At 54.0% G+C, this 13,810-nt stretch overlaps 1 protein-coding gene across 7 annotated transcripts in view; it reads right to left on the reverse strand.

Moving 5' to 3' along the window:
• The window catches only part of PARVB (parvin beta), a 114,196-nt gene that overhangs the window by 57,594 nt on the left and 42,792 nt on the right, over positions 1 to 13,810 (reverse strand). For 3 of the 7 annotated variants that reach the window (XM_032645771.1, XM_032645772.1, XM_032645770.1), the window contains exon 3: positions 13 to 67. The exons of the other annotated variants lie outside the window; for them this stretch is intronic. In XM_032645771.1, the coding sequence (XP_032501662.1) occupies positions 13 to 67 (55 nt within the window). The remainder of the gene's footprint in view (positions 1 to 12; positions 68 to 13,810) is intronic. 7 annotated transcript variants of the gene reach the window in all.

Here is a 13,810-nt window from a genome sequence, read left to right on the forward strand (position 1 = left end):
GTGGAAACCTACCTCCTCTTTCAATACTGCAGTCACCTCGAACCTTGAATATCTCCAATTCCGGGACCTGAGGGGACAGGGGACAGAGTAGCAAGGGGACAGGACGTGATGGCCTTGGGACAGGCAAGGCCAGGGTGACCCAACCCCAGGCACGCCTGGCAACCTCTCTGCCTGTTTTCTCAAAACATCAGGTCCCCTGGAAGGACTTAATGAAACGATGAACATCAGGTTCTGAGGCCGGAGCTGGGCACACGGTGGGCTCCCTGGACGCAGCCATAGACCCAGCTTTGGGGACAAGCCACCCTCTGTCCCTCACAAGGAGCACGGCAGTGGGGCCCAGGACGTTGGGTTCTAACATCAGGAAGGCCCTGATACAAGACTGTGAAAAAATGGGCTCTCAAGCACACCCACACCCTTACAGCAGCAATGACTTACACGATTCACAGCCAAAAGGTGGAAACGGCCCAAGCGTCCACTGATGGATGAACGGATAAACTAATGTGGTCCATACACACAATGGAATGTTATTCACCCATAAAAAGGAAGGGAATTCTGACACACACTACCGCATGGACGAATCCCGAGGACAGTATACTAAGTGAACTAACCCAGACACAAAACGGCAAACCCCGTACGACTCCACTTACAGGAGGTCCCTACAGTCAAATTCACAGCGACAGAAAGTAGAATGGGGGGTGCCAGGGGCTGAAAATAGGGGGAAATTATGGGGAGTCGGTGTTTAATGGGGACAGAGCTTCAGTTTGAGAAGATGAAGAAGTTCTGGAGATGGAGGGTGGTGATGGCTACACAACGTGAATGGACTTAATGCCACTGAACGGTACACTTAAAAAGGGTTAAAACGGTACATTTTATGTTATGTATATTTTACCGCAATTTAAAAGAAGAGGGAAGAAAAAATGGACCCCTCCCAACAATCCTCCAGTCTGGAGGCCAGCCCTGCACCCGGAGACAGGCACAGTCTCCCTGCCGCCCCCGATCCCAGGAGCAGACCCCACGCACAGCCATCTTTTGATCCCCAAATCCTTAGCTTAACTCTGTGTAAGAAGCAGACACGTGTTAACACCTTCACGAGCAAATGACTTGGAGACGCACCCCGCCCGGCCCCGCTCCCCATTCCAAAGATCCCCTCCGGTCACTCAGTCCCGCTGAGAAAACAGACCCAATCTCAGCAATTATTTTTACTATATAACAAGTTACAAAGAGTCTTCTAACCAGCAAAGAGCTTTCCAAGGCAGAAAAGGGAAGGAGGAAAAGGGGATTTTTCACAAAAGTTCTCGCATATTCTAGAGGCACGTACGTGAACTGTGTGAGGGGGTGTGCGCAGCAGCCGTGGGCTCCTCTCTCTGGTTTCCTGGGCCAGCGTCACAGAAGGAGGACAGAAAGGCCAGGGAGGTCCCTTCCGGTCAAGGCCGTCTGCCATGGTTATGTTCACGGCCGAGGAAGAACAAAAGGCCCTGGTTTCATATGAGTGGAGGGTCGCACAGGTGGACTTCAGGGCACAGGTGAGCCACGCAGGTGCGTCCTTACTGTGAGCCCGTAGCTCCTCCCAGGAGCCCCAGAGCTACCACGCGGGTCATCCGCTGGCCTGGACATGGGCCGTGGGCCAGAACAACTGGTGGCAGATGGGGGTGTGGGGCGCAGAGATGAAGAGATGCTTCCAGGAGCCCTGCTGCCTGGTCTCAAAAACAGGGAGCGGGGAGGAGAACAGGAACGACATTTTTCAAAGCAGAGAAACTGGGTCACATAAAAACAGAGGAATTTCCACACCGCCCTTTGCAACATCAAAGATAACACTAGACAGGGCCTAGGAGCTCTCGGCTTTAATAGATGAGAGATGCTCTCACAGACCCACCCAGACGGCACATTCCACAGGCCTATTAAGCATAAAGCCCGGAGGAAAACAAGGAGGGTCTGTGGCCACGAGCCCAGGGCTCGGATTTCTCTGTGCCATGTGCTGGCATGTGGCCTCCGGCAAGTCCCTTCACCTTGCTCAGCCTCAGTTTCACCGTCTAGAACGCGGGGGTGGCAGCGGTACCTACCTCACAGGGGCTTCTGAGGAATCAGTGAAGTTCATCCCAGGGAAAACCAGGGAAGGCTTCCTAGAGGAAGCAGGAATCCCGGAAAAAGGGACTTTGGGACTCCATGCAAAGCCTGTGGGTGACTGATCAGAGCTGGGATTCCGGAAGCCCTCTGTGGCGGCCACGTCCATGCTGAACCACAGCGGGGTTCAGTGAGGCCCCTTTGGAGCTCCGCTATTGTTCACGGCCTGGGTTCCCTAAGGGACACGGTCCCTTCACTGAGGAGCCTTCAGCTGAAATCTGATTTTGGTCTTCTGAGGGTCAGTCCAGGGTCTGGAAGGAGGGGCTCCCCTTGGACCACAGCTTCTCCCCGAGGACCCCACTCTGCCAAGTCAGTGGCTTTTCCCTCATCCCAGGAATGTCTAGGTTTTGAAAGTACTCGTCCATTTGCCAGAAAGTCAGACACTTCAATGACTGGAAATGCCGACCATCTGTGTCACAGGAGAGAAAGATCCAGGGGCCCCTGGTGTGCACCGTGGGTATGGGCGTTCAAAGGACCTGGGGCTCGATGTGCCGGGGCCAAGGATTCATCGTGGTCCTAAGTGTCCGCCCTTGTCCACCCTAAACCCTACAGCCAACGTGTTCCCAAGGCACCCAGGTTCACCTTCCCGCGGTGACACTCTGGGCCGTGGGCCACACGGGGACATGGGGGTGGGTAAGTGCCGGGAGGGAGACAGGCTGGAGGAGACCCAGGGAGAGCGTGTGACAGCTCCAGTGCCCCTCTGGGGACAGCCACGCCTCGCTCGCTCAGCTCCGGGGCGCAGAGTGGGCTGTGCAGACGCGGTCGCCACATCACAGGAGCTTTTCCAAAAATGCTGGAAATTCTGGGTTTTGTGTAGAATCCCCCAATTTATAAATGTGAGCAATAATTCAAATTCTGCGGGCCAGCCAGGGGCCACCGGTTTACAACCCCCGGTCGCAGTAAAAGTCTAACCCCCGTCCTTGCCTGTCAGTGGGAGAGGGCCACTAGCATTTCCTGAGCACCTACTACGTGCCCAGCACCTTCTCTGTCTTCTGTTCATCTAATCTCCTAACAAGTCTGTGAGGGAGTGGCTGGTCCCGGCTTGGTCAGTGCTGGGCCAGCGTTTATCAGATGTGAAGGCATCTGATACACACCAACCACGAGTCCTAGAGTCAGGACTGAACCCAGTTCAACCTGGTCTTCGCTCGCTATGCTCAGCTGAGTCCTACCCACCTTCCAGCCTCAGCTTGCTGGCCGCCTCTTCCAGGAAGCCATCCTGGGTACTCCCCTCCCATCCCAGGCTCCCCTCTGCCCAGCTCACATCATGCAGCCAGCCCTGTAACTACCTCTCTCCTGGACTGTCTGCCCACACCAGTGCTAACTCAGCTCCTGCCTATAGTAGGTCTTTATATCTGAGGGGCAGCACGACGAAGGGCTTAGAAACTGGGAGCCAGTCTGCTGGTTTCAGATCCCAGCTCAGCCACTGACAAGCTGGGTGATCCTGGGCAAGCTACGTATTTGCTCTGTGCCTCAGCTTCCATCTGTGAAATGGGGCCTGATGCAGTCCAAACACACAGAACAATGTCTGGCGTGCGGTACTCGCTCAGTAAGCGTCAGCTTCCAGCTTCTGCCGAACAGAAGGAGACGCATGTGTTTCCAAAGCCCGTTCTCTTTCCATCACTCCACCCAGAGACCGGGCAAGGTTTAAAAAACACACTACCTCTCCTGATTGGAACGACAAATGCATAAAAAGGAGGAAAGAGAATCAAAATCTAAAACCTCAAACGTCTCACAAACAGCCTGCCACTTATACCCCAGGCCGAGCGCAAAGGTTCCATCCTCGATTTTTTTTTTTTTAAATCTTTTTCTCTGTATGGGTTTCGCTTATTTATTTATATTTAATTTATTTATGCCCAGGCTCTTTCCCCCTCAAAAAAAGGCTTTCAGACAGTTTTTTTTTTTTTTCTTTTTACATCATTAGGAAAACACAACTCTGAAAGCAGCCTGCTTTAAAAGAGCAAGGCTACCCGCAAGGGAAAGCACAGATTGGAAAACACAAAGTCTTCTCTCTCCGCGACGGGTGCCAGGGCAGGAGGGGGCAAAGATGGGGTGCAGAAAGCTCCCTGGGGCTCACCTGCGGGGGGGTTCAGCGAGGATTAAAAAGACCCCATGGTGGGTGAGCCACGGCCCTTGGAGGCTGAAGCAGTGACAACACCAGAGAAAACCCCAACAAAAACAGCAGCGCTGTCCCCACCCGGCTCCACAGCTGAAAGAAGAACTTGGCAATGGCAGGAAAGCTGCCTCAATTGTGGACGCTTAACCAGCCCTTTTCAAGACGTACCCACTCCCAGCTACAACTGATCCTACTCAAAGAAACGGAGTGGTCCTCGGAGTTGCCAGGAAAAATAAAGGAGGATAAAGGACGGAGTGTCCCCACGTGAGTTCACGGCGCCCAGACCCCGGCCCCCTACCACCACCCCGCTCCAGGCTGGGGAGGGGGAGTTGGGATCAGCTCCATGTGTGCGAGAAGGACCTGACAAAATCCCTGCTAAATGAGGCTTTCCAGGCTTCCCCGGGGAAGGGAGAGCTTTCGAGGAATCTCCACCACCCATCTGCACTCAGAGGGATCGCATTTTTGCAGAAGTTACAGTTTATCAGAATAACTAGATTCATCAGCCATGAAGGTCTTCTTAACAGAGCAGTTCTTCTAAAAATAAACCAAATTGTACTTCATGTAAAGATCTCACAGCTCAGTGGAGTGAAAACAGGGCCCAAATAAGATCTCAACAATGATATCCACAGACCGGACAGCCGTGGGGTGATGCTGTAGGACAACCCTTCCTGACATCCAAAGACAAGGTGATCAAACGACCTACCAATCACAATTCAAACGCATCATCCTTGTAAAGGCCTTGAGATGGGAGGCCCGGCCCTTCCTTCCCAGGAGGTCAAGACTCCAGGCTCCGTCTCCCAGATTCCTGGGATTGCAGTGGATGGATGACCGCATCCTGCCCAGGGTAAAAGGCAGGGAGGGCTATAACCACCTTGGAGACAGCAGCTGCCCTTCCTGACTGGGATGTGGGGAAAGAGTGAAATTACTTTCAGTGATCCATGTAGCAAAACATACATGAAAGAGCCTCTTAACCTTTAAAGTGGCAGATCTGGTATGTTTTTACTGAGGAAAAGATTCTGGCCTTGCCGTGGGGATGCCAGCCCATAGTAATGAGCTCGGTGTATTTATGTACGTTTAACTCACTGTAATTTCTTGGCGGAAGATGAGATTCTGAACTGCTCTGACAAGACCATGGGAACAAGAAAGCACCGTGACTGGGAGGGTCACTCAGCCTGAGTATCTCATGTACGGTGTTTGCTCTGCGGGGCCACGAGATTCCACGCCATTTCTCGAGATGAAATAAGTTGAGACGCTAAAATAAATATGTGAGCATTTCAATAAGGCAAAATGCAAAGGAGGGCGACAGGCGTTACTGACCCCACACGATGAGCTGACAGCTAAAGATCTGTCCTGTTCAGGCAGCGGCAAGCCTCGGGCTCCACAGGGTGCCAATCTAATGAACACTGGTTAAAGGCCGACAGGCCCCCTGGCGCTGGGGGAGTCTGGCACAGGGTGCAGACATACGGAAGGAGGTGTCCTGGCCACTTCCACCCAACAGCCTGGCCTGGCCCCTGGCACAGAGAAGTCTCTTGAGGAACAAACGTACAATTAATTAAGTGCAATACATGTGATGGTGTTGACTTTTTAATTTTTGGCTGTGCCACACAGTATACAGCATCTTAGTTCCCCTACCAGGGATTGAACCCATGTCCCCTACGGTGGAAGTGCAGAGTCTTAACCACTGGACCACCAGAGAAGTCCCGGTGTGGACTTTTAAAAAGCAGGTTTCAAATAATACAGCAGGATATTTATGTAAAATACAGAATCAGAAAACTCAAAACTGGGAATTCTGAGCTTCCACTGCAGGGGACGCAGGTTCGATCCCCGGTCGGGGAACTAAGATCCTGTAATGCCTTGCGGCACAGCCAAAAAGCAAATAAATAAATACGTTTTTAAAAAAAGAAAACTTAGAACTATGTATTTTTATGTGTACACAACTAAATTCAAAGGAAAAGGAATGAAAGGATGTGCCCCAACATGACAAGAGTAGCATCACCTCTGGGGGGATGAGTGACGGAAAGAAAGGAGATTGCGAAGGCTTTGTCGTGACTGTGTTCATATGTTACTTGCAAAAATTAAAATAAAGTTAAAAGGAGAGACAACAAATAGACGCTCTACAGCAGGGACCCAAGGGAGGTGACAGCCAGTTCTACAGGGAAGGAGACCAGAGGGGGCAGCAGGTGAGGCTGCCTGTACAGCTGAGCCTGTCCTGAGGCACTCAGCCCCTGGGGAGGTTTCTAAAGGCAGAGACGCAGGATTCAGAGCCCAGGCCATGAGCCATCCAGGCCTGACGGTCCCTACCTGCCTTAGGTGAAGCCTTGGCCTGGAAACCTCAGACCCTGGGCTCCCTTGCGGGAGGGTCTGCAGGGAGAGAGATGGTGTGCCTGCTGCAGAGATCCCAGAGGAAGTCAGAGGGCCACAGGGCCACGCCCAAAGCAGTGAGTTTGCGGCGTGGAGCCACTGATCTTCCCCAGGCAACTCCATCCTCACCTCCAAGTTCAGGAAAACCGCTGCTTCTAATGCAAGGGGCATCCACACAGCTCAGAGCCTAGGAATCGCCTCTCCTCAGGACCATTTTAGCCCATCCATGCTTTCACTGAGCAGGTCAATCCATAGCGTCTGTCTCAGGTGAGGCTGGGGCAGTGCAGTGCCGCCTGGGTGTGCCTGGGGAAGTCGTGTGAGGGGAGCTGAGGGCCCCGGGTCCTCGGGGAACCCAGCACGGGAGTCCTGTAGGGCAGGAAAGGACCAGCTCTGGGACAGCACCCATGAGCGACCCCATCACCATAGGGACCTCCCTGTCATCTCCCCTCCCATCACCAGCGGGAACCAGCCTGGGAGCCTTGGCTAACCATTCATCCTCCTAAACACTCAGCCCAGACTCCAAACGTCAAAGTACTTAGGCTCTCAGGGGCTAACGGGCGGATTCTTACCCAGCAGGTCTGGGGAGGGTCCAAGACTCAGCATCGTTAACCAGCCCCCAGGTGACGTTGATGCTGCCCCACAGACCACACCTGAGTAGCAACAACTTAGAAGACATTCCCACGCCCCTCTGCTCCTGAAACCCAAGCTGGTAAGCAACTCCGTGCTCCTTTTAGAGATCGACACAGGGGCCACGTTTCAACAACTCCCAACCTGGCCAGCACCCGCCATGGCTCCGGTATTCAAGAAAGAAGGACTGGGCGCCCAGCTCACACGCTATCATGCTAAGCTCCCACGACAGTTGAGGTCTTCCCTAAAAGACTGAGTCACACCCAAGCCGGCCCAGCTGGTCAGGGATGGCTCCAACCCCCTTGGGGCTGCGGTCCCCCAAAACTACATAATCTCTCAGCTTTTGGGGGGATCAAAGGAAAGCACAGCCCACTTCCTGCCTGTGGGGAGAATCCAGAATTCCATTCTTTCTCCATGAATCCCTGTTATCACTCTTTTCTTTCTTTTTTTTTTTTTTTTTCGGTACGCGGGCCTCTCACCATTGTGGCCTCCCCCGCTGCAGAGCACAGGCTCCGGACGCGCAGGCCCAGCGGCCACGGCTCCCGGGCCCAGCCGCTCCGCGGCATGTGGGATCTTCCCGGACCGGGGCACGAACCCGCGTCCCCTGCATCGGCAGGCGGACTCTCAGCCACTGCGCCACCAGGGAAGCCCCCTGTTATCACTCTTGAGCCAAATGCAGAGCTGCCCTCTCGGCAGTAAAACTAAATGCGTTCACTGACCACCCTGGCTTCTCCCAAGACCCTCTAGGTTAAAGGGCTCGTTCCCATGTCCCAGCAGAATGGGTTCAGCAGCAGAAATGGCTCTGGGATGCAGGGGAGGCTTGGGCTTTTCCCGGCAGCACTGCCAGCCGCAGGGGACACAGTGACAACCTAAAGGGAAAGAGAAGCTGGGAGAGGGAACCACACATCACAGCCCCGACCACCCAAAACGACTCATGCAAAATGATAACTTGATTCTGGGACCAACACATACGCAAGTGCAAAGAGGAAAAAGGTAAGGACCAAGATGCTAGACCTAGAACCAGCCTCTGCAGATTTTGCATCTCGTGTCCTGTCCTTAGGGCAACCAGGGGATCTCTTACCAGGACAGCCAGTCGGCCTCCCGCAGGCTCTGCCGTGGCCTCTTCCCACCCCGAGCCAGCCAGCCTCTCCCCTTCTGCAGGAGACCAATTGGACTCTGCTGTCCCTCCTCCCCAGCATCCATGTGCCCTTCCTCTGGTCAAACAGGACTCAGCATCCCAGACCTCAGCCAGTGGGCACACTGCACTCTCCAGCATACAGCCAGGGATGGGCTTGGCCCAATTAGAGCCAACAGAACAAGGAGAGTTTCCTAGGAATGCAGAATGACAGGCACTCTTTCCCTCTGGCCTTGACCCAGAAAGGATGCAGGTGGAAGCTGCCCCATCGTCTTACCAGCACACAAAACCTGGAAATGCAGGCACTGGGTCCACAGAGCTAAGAGGACAGAGTTTAGCCGAGCCAGCTGTCTGCTGGATCAAGCCTTACCTGAGGCTGGCAGCCTCTGGACCTTTCTGTCAAATGAACCAACGAGTGCCATTTTGTCCTTAATCCACTTTGAGTTGGGTTTTCTGTCATTTGCAGACTGAGTGGCTGGCTGTCACTCCCTGGGATAGAGCACACCAGAGCTCCTACCGGCTCCAGGGTATAACCCAAACCCCTCAAAGTGGTACCTGAAGACTCTTGATGAACAAACCCCACCTCTCATCGACCCAGATGCGGCTCCCTCACTTCTGCATCACCTTTCAATGAGGCCATTCCTTTGCCCCCACTATCCCCACCACCTGAAATGCCCTTTTCATTATATCTAGCCAATTCCACCCGTTCCCCAAGATTCTTCATTAAAGCGTTCTCTGTAACCCCACCCCCTGGGCAGCATTAGGGCCCTTCTTCTGGGTTCCCACAGTTCCCTGTGCACGTGACAGCTACAAACCCTTATCCCCCGACAGGAAGTGGTGGGGTGTGCCCTCTGCCCCGCCCCCGCCAAGTGGCCAAACGCTGATCAAAACCCAGCACGTGACAAGCGTGCGACAAACATTCACAGAATGAATAAATGGCTGTAAATGCGTTTACGTAGGCAAAGTGGAGCCGAAGAGAGAACTTAGGTAAGAGACACAAAGTCAGAAACACTAGGAACAGGCCGTTCTTGCAAAACATGCCACTTCCAGCCACTCGGGTGGACAAGAGCATTTCCATTAAGGCTTCCATTAGCCTGGCAGTCGTGGGTCACCAAGAACCCAATTACTGCAATGGGGCCGTGCGGAGGGCGAGGCCTCGAGAGCAAGGACTCTGCTCTGCAATTAGGGACTTACTGGGACAGGCTGCCTCTGGGGCAACATTCCCAAACCTCGCCCACTGGAGCGAGTTCCTGCCGGCCAAGGGCGGGGTGGAGGGATGGCACCAGGAAGGAAGCGATCGCCCCCGGTTCCCGGACACTGGGTCTTCCTAATACCAAAGGCGGCTTAGGTCTAAGTATGGAAAGGCTGGGGCTCAGAAGCCAACATCAAACGGATGATTCCCTCTGGCCAGAAGCAGTCCTTTTCCTCCCCTTTGCCCTGCGTGATCAGAAAAATGTGAGAACCACAGAAAAACGAATTGTCTGTGGGAAGGAGAACGGGAAGAAAGACTTCCAGGTGATCCTGCAATGTCAGGTTTACCAAATAAACCACCCGGCGAGCAGAAACCAGGACACCGGAGGGGCTCCGGGCTTCTTGCTCTAAAAAGAATGACTGATCCTTTAGGGACGAGTGATGATTTGGTCGGTTTTTCAGAGGGAAAGCAAGTGGGTCAACTTATTCAAGTCACCTCTCAGAATGCATCAGGTAGAAAGAATCCCTCGGGGGCCTGAGACTGGGGATCGATCTGCGGACGGCCAGGTGTCTGCTCCTGGCCTCACCCTCCTCCGATCCATCCGCCACAGTGTCTCCAGACTTCGTCCCCAGAACGCAGGCCGTGGGGTCACTCCTCTGCCCATGGGCTGTCCTGACACTCCACCACTCCCAAAACAAAACCCACACCCTTCCCCTCGCATCCCACCCTCTCCTCCAGTGCAGAGCTCAGGGCCAGGCTCGGTCACCCCTCCGGGCCTTTGCCAGCCTGTGCCCCCTCCAGGAGCTCCATGTCCAGAGCCTGAGCCTGGAGGCAAAGCCCGCTGCAAACGTCCCCTCTTCCGTGGCCCTGTCCCTCCTCCAAACCCCTGGCCCAGGGTCGCGGACGGTGCAGACAGAATAGCGGAGAGAACGGAGGCTTTGGAGGGCTATTTCGAAACATCCTGTGACCTTGGGCTTTAAGTCCTTCGTCTTTCACCATCTCTCCTCTGCAGAGGGGTTAGAACCAGACCTGTCGTCATGACAACTAATTTAACAAGATGGTGCCTCAGGCAGCAGTCACGTGGTAAATGCTGGGTCTCTCCCTTCTTGTTCCACCACCCACACCAGTGCTGGGTAACCGGAAGCGCTTGGTGTCCCAGAGTCACCCACTCGACAAGTTTGCAGGCGCACCAGGCACATGCCACAGCTGCAAGGTCGGACAGCCCCTGAGCGCCCACGTTTGCCAATCGAGCAGATGTGCCATGTCTCACTGCTACATTATAAACTCCCAGAAGGGGACTTCCCTGGCGGTCCAGTGGTAAAGAATCCGCCTTCCAATGCAGGGGACGCGGGTTTGATCCCTGGTCAGGGAACTAAGATCCCACATGCCGCGGGGCATCTAAGCCCGCGCGCCACAACTACTGAGCTTGCATGCCTCAACTAGAGGGCCTGCGTACCACAAACTACAGAGCCCACATGCTCTGCAACCCACGCGCCACAACTAGAGAAAACCTGCATGCCACACTAGAGAGAAGCCCGTGCGCCGCAACAAAAGATCCCGCATGCCTCAACGAAGATCCTGCGTGCCACAACTAAGACCCAACGCAGCTAAACATTAAATAAATAAATAAATATAATAAATCTTTTGAAAATAAAAAAATAAACCCCCAGAAGGCAGAGCTCAAGTCCTATCACCCCCGTGCCCCCAGAGGTGGGCCCCGCACACAGAGGAGACCCTAGAAAAATGTGCTCACCTGAACAGAACAGAATCGAACCAGATCCCGAAAGCCTGAGTTATCTGCCAGCATCAAGCGGGAAACAGCCTCGCTAATTAACCGTTGGGGATGACAAGGGGCCACGTATCCCCAGGTCACCAATTCTCGAAGAATCCAGACGTTGAAACACACCCTCCCAACTGCAAACCAGGCATATCTAACCTCGAAGACCCTGAATGTACAGCTCAGACATCACCACAAACATCTCGCCAGTCGCTGAGCATTTAAAACAGACACTGTAACGAGGCCAGCAACACAGCCTGACCCGAGCCCCCCACGCCCATCCTGAAAAGTGCGAGGTGCCCCCCAGAGTCGGCCAGCAGAGAGCCAGGCCAGCTGCCATCAATGGGACCAGTGACTGGTGTCCAGGCAGGAAGCTCAGAGTCTGCAGGAGGCTCAGAAGCATTGCTTAACTGACTCGGAGTGAAATTAAAATGCAGCCGCACCAGAGGCAGAGGGGGCCGATCAGGCCGGGTCAGGAGAACATGCCTGTCCGGGGATATGCAAGGGTACCAGCCGCGCTGGGGACCCCGAGGGCCACCATCGTGCAGCGGGCTCTCCTGGAGCCCCCGGGCACGTGTGCATTACCCCACCCCTCTGACGAACAGCTGGACCACACTCGTGAGGCCAGCGTCCCCCGAACCCTCGGGTTTTCTCAGCCCCCTTAGCTCAGGTTCCTGGGACTCACGGCATCCTGGCCCCGTTGGTCCTAACCTGACGGTAGATTCTTTGATGTGAGCGCTCTGTCCCCTGGGTTTGGGAACGGCCTATCTGCCACATGTCTACCAATCAATCATGCTGGTTCTAAGTGAGTAGATGAAAGCAATTTCAGTCACTGGTCATGAAAATCTATCATTAGTTAATGATAACGGAAAAAGAGTCTAGAAAAGGGGCATCTGCCTGCCAATGCACGGGACGCGGGTTTGAGCCCTGGTCCGGGAAGGTCCCACGTGCCGCGGAGCAACTAAGTCCGTGCACCACAACTACTGAGCCTGTGCTCTAGAGCCTGCGAGCCACAAATACTGAGCCCACGTGCTACAACTACTGAAGCCCGCGTGCCTAGAGCCCGTGCTCCACAAGAGAAGCCCCCGCAGTGAGAAGCCCGTGCACTGCAACGAAGAGTAGCCCCCGCTCGCAGCAGCTAGAGAAAGACCGCGCAGCTACGAAGACCCAACACAGCCAAAGATAAATAAATAAATTTTTTTAAAAAAAGAGTCTAGAAGAGGCAGAAGGTGGGAGCAGAGGGGTGCTCTGCTCCCCTCTGCTCAGAATTATCAAAAAAAAAGCCACATCTCTTTTATATATAGTAGTGTGTATCTGTTAATCCCAAACTCCTAATTTATCCTCCCCCCCACCGCCTCTTTGGTAACCATAAATTTGTTTTCTATGTCTGTGAATCTGTTTCTGTTTTGTAAATAAGTTCATCTGTATTATTGTTTTAGATTCCACATATAAGTGATATCATATGGTATTTGTCTTCCTCTGTCTGACTCACTTCACTTAGTGTGATCATCTCTGGGTCCATCCATGTTGCTGCAAATGGCCTGAAACCAACCCAGTATTGTAAATCAACTGTATTTCAATTATAAAAAAAAAGTCACCGTGATGTCTTGTGTTTGTCGGTCACGGTCCCGGCCCCTTGGAGCCGAGCTGTGTGATGTGTCCCACCCATGGGGAGATGCAAAGAAACCTGAACAGGACCCGCCCGATGAGGTTAACACCCTCAGAGAGAAATGTGCTTCATAAGAGAAAACCGAAACCGCAGTGGGAAAAATAAGTCCGCTGAAGCAAGCTGGGCTGCTTCCTGTGCGGTGAAACTCGTATTAATTAGCCTGATCGTTACTGTCCCATCGTATCCAGGCAAGCCCAAAGCGTGCTCTGCTGAGAAAATAAGAAGATTAAATCGTTGAGTCATTTTAAGAAAAAGAACCGATTCTCCGTGCACCTGCGCCGAAACAAACGCTCCACCGGGAGAGAACTTGGGACCCGCAGGCGGGAAACGCCAGGAGCACGGCGCCCTCTAGCGGCCCATCTGCCCCTGAAGATGCGAGCCAGGCACGGCCTGCGAAGGTTTCATCTCAACAGGAGAATCTGCTGCAGGGCAGAGGGGTGCCTTCCAAAGGCAGGCGGCTTTGGGGGCGCTTGAAGCCACGTCCCCTGGGGCTGGTGGCTCCACCCGGAACGGATGCGACACTCCAGGGAACAAAGTACAAGGGCCTTCGGCACCCACTGGGGTTCCCGGGGATGGGCCTTTGGAGGGAGGGCCCCAAAGGAGCAAGTGGGAGCCACAGGCACGTGGAGACTCCCTGCCAGCCGTCCCTGCCAGCCAGGATGAAGCCAGGTTCCCCAGCGCCCCCCGACCCCCGGCCCCCACTGTGCCCTGTTCCATTCCATTCCCTTCCTTCCCAGCCTTACCACGTTTGAGGCCCGCTTGCGTCTGTGCTACCGGATTCGTGTCCATAGCTCCGTAAGGGCAGGCAAAAGGCC

Source organism: Phocoena sinus, chromosome 10, assembly GCF_008692025.1.
Source record: "Phocoena sinus isolate mPhoSin1 chromosome 10, mPhoSin1.pri, whole genome shotgun sequence".
NCBI classification, from domain to species: domain Eukaryota; kingdom Metazoa; phylum Chordata; class Mammalia; order Artiodactyla; family Phocoenidae; genus Phocoena; species Phocoena sinus.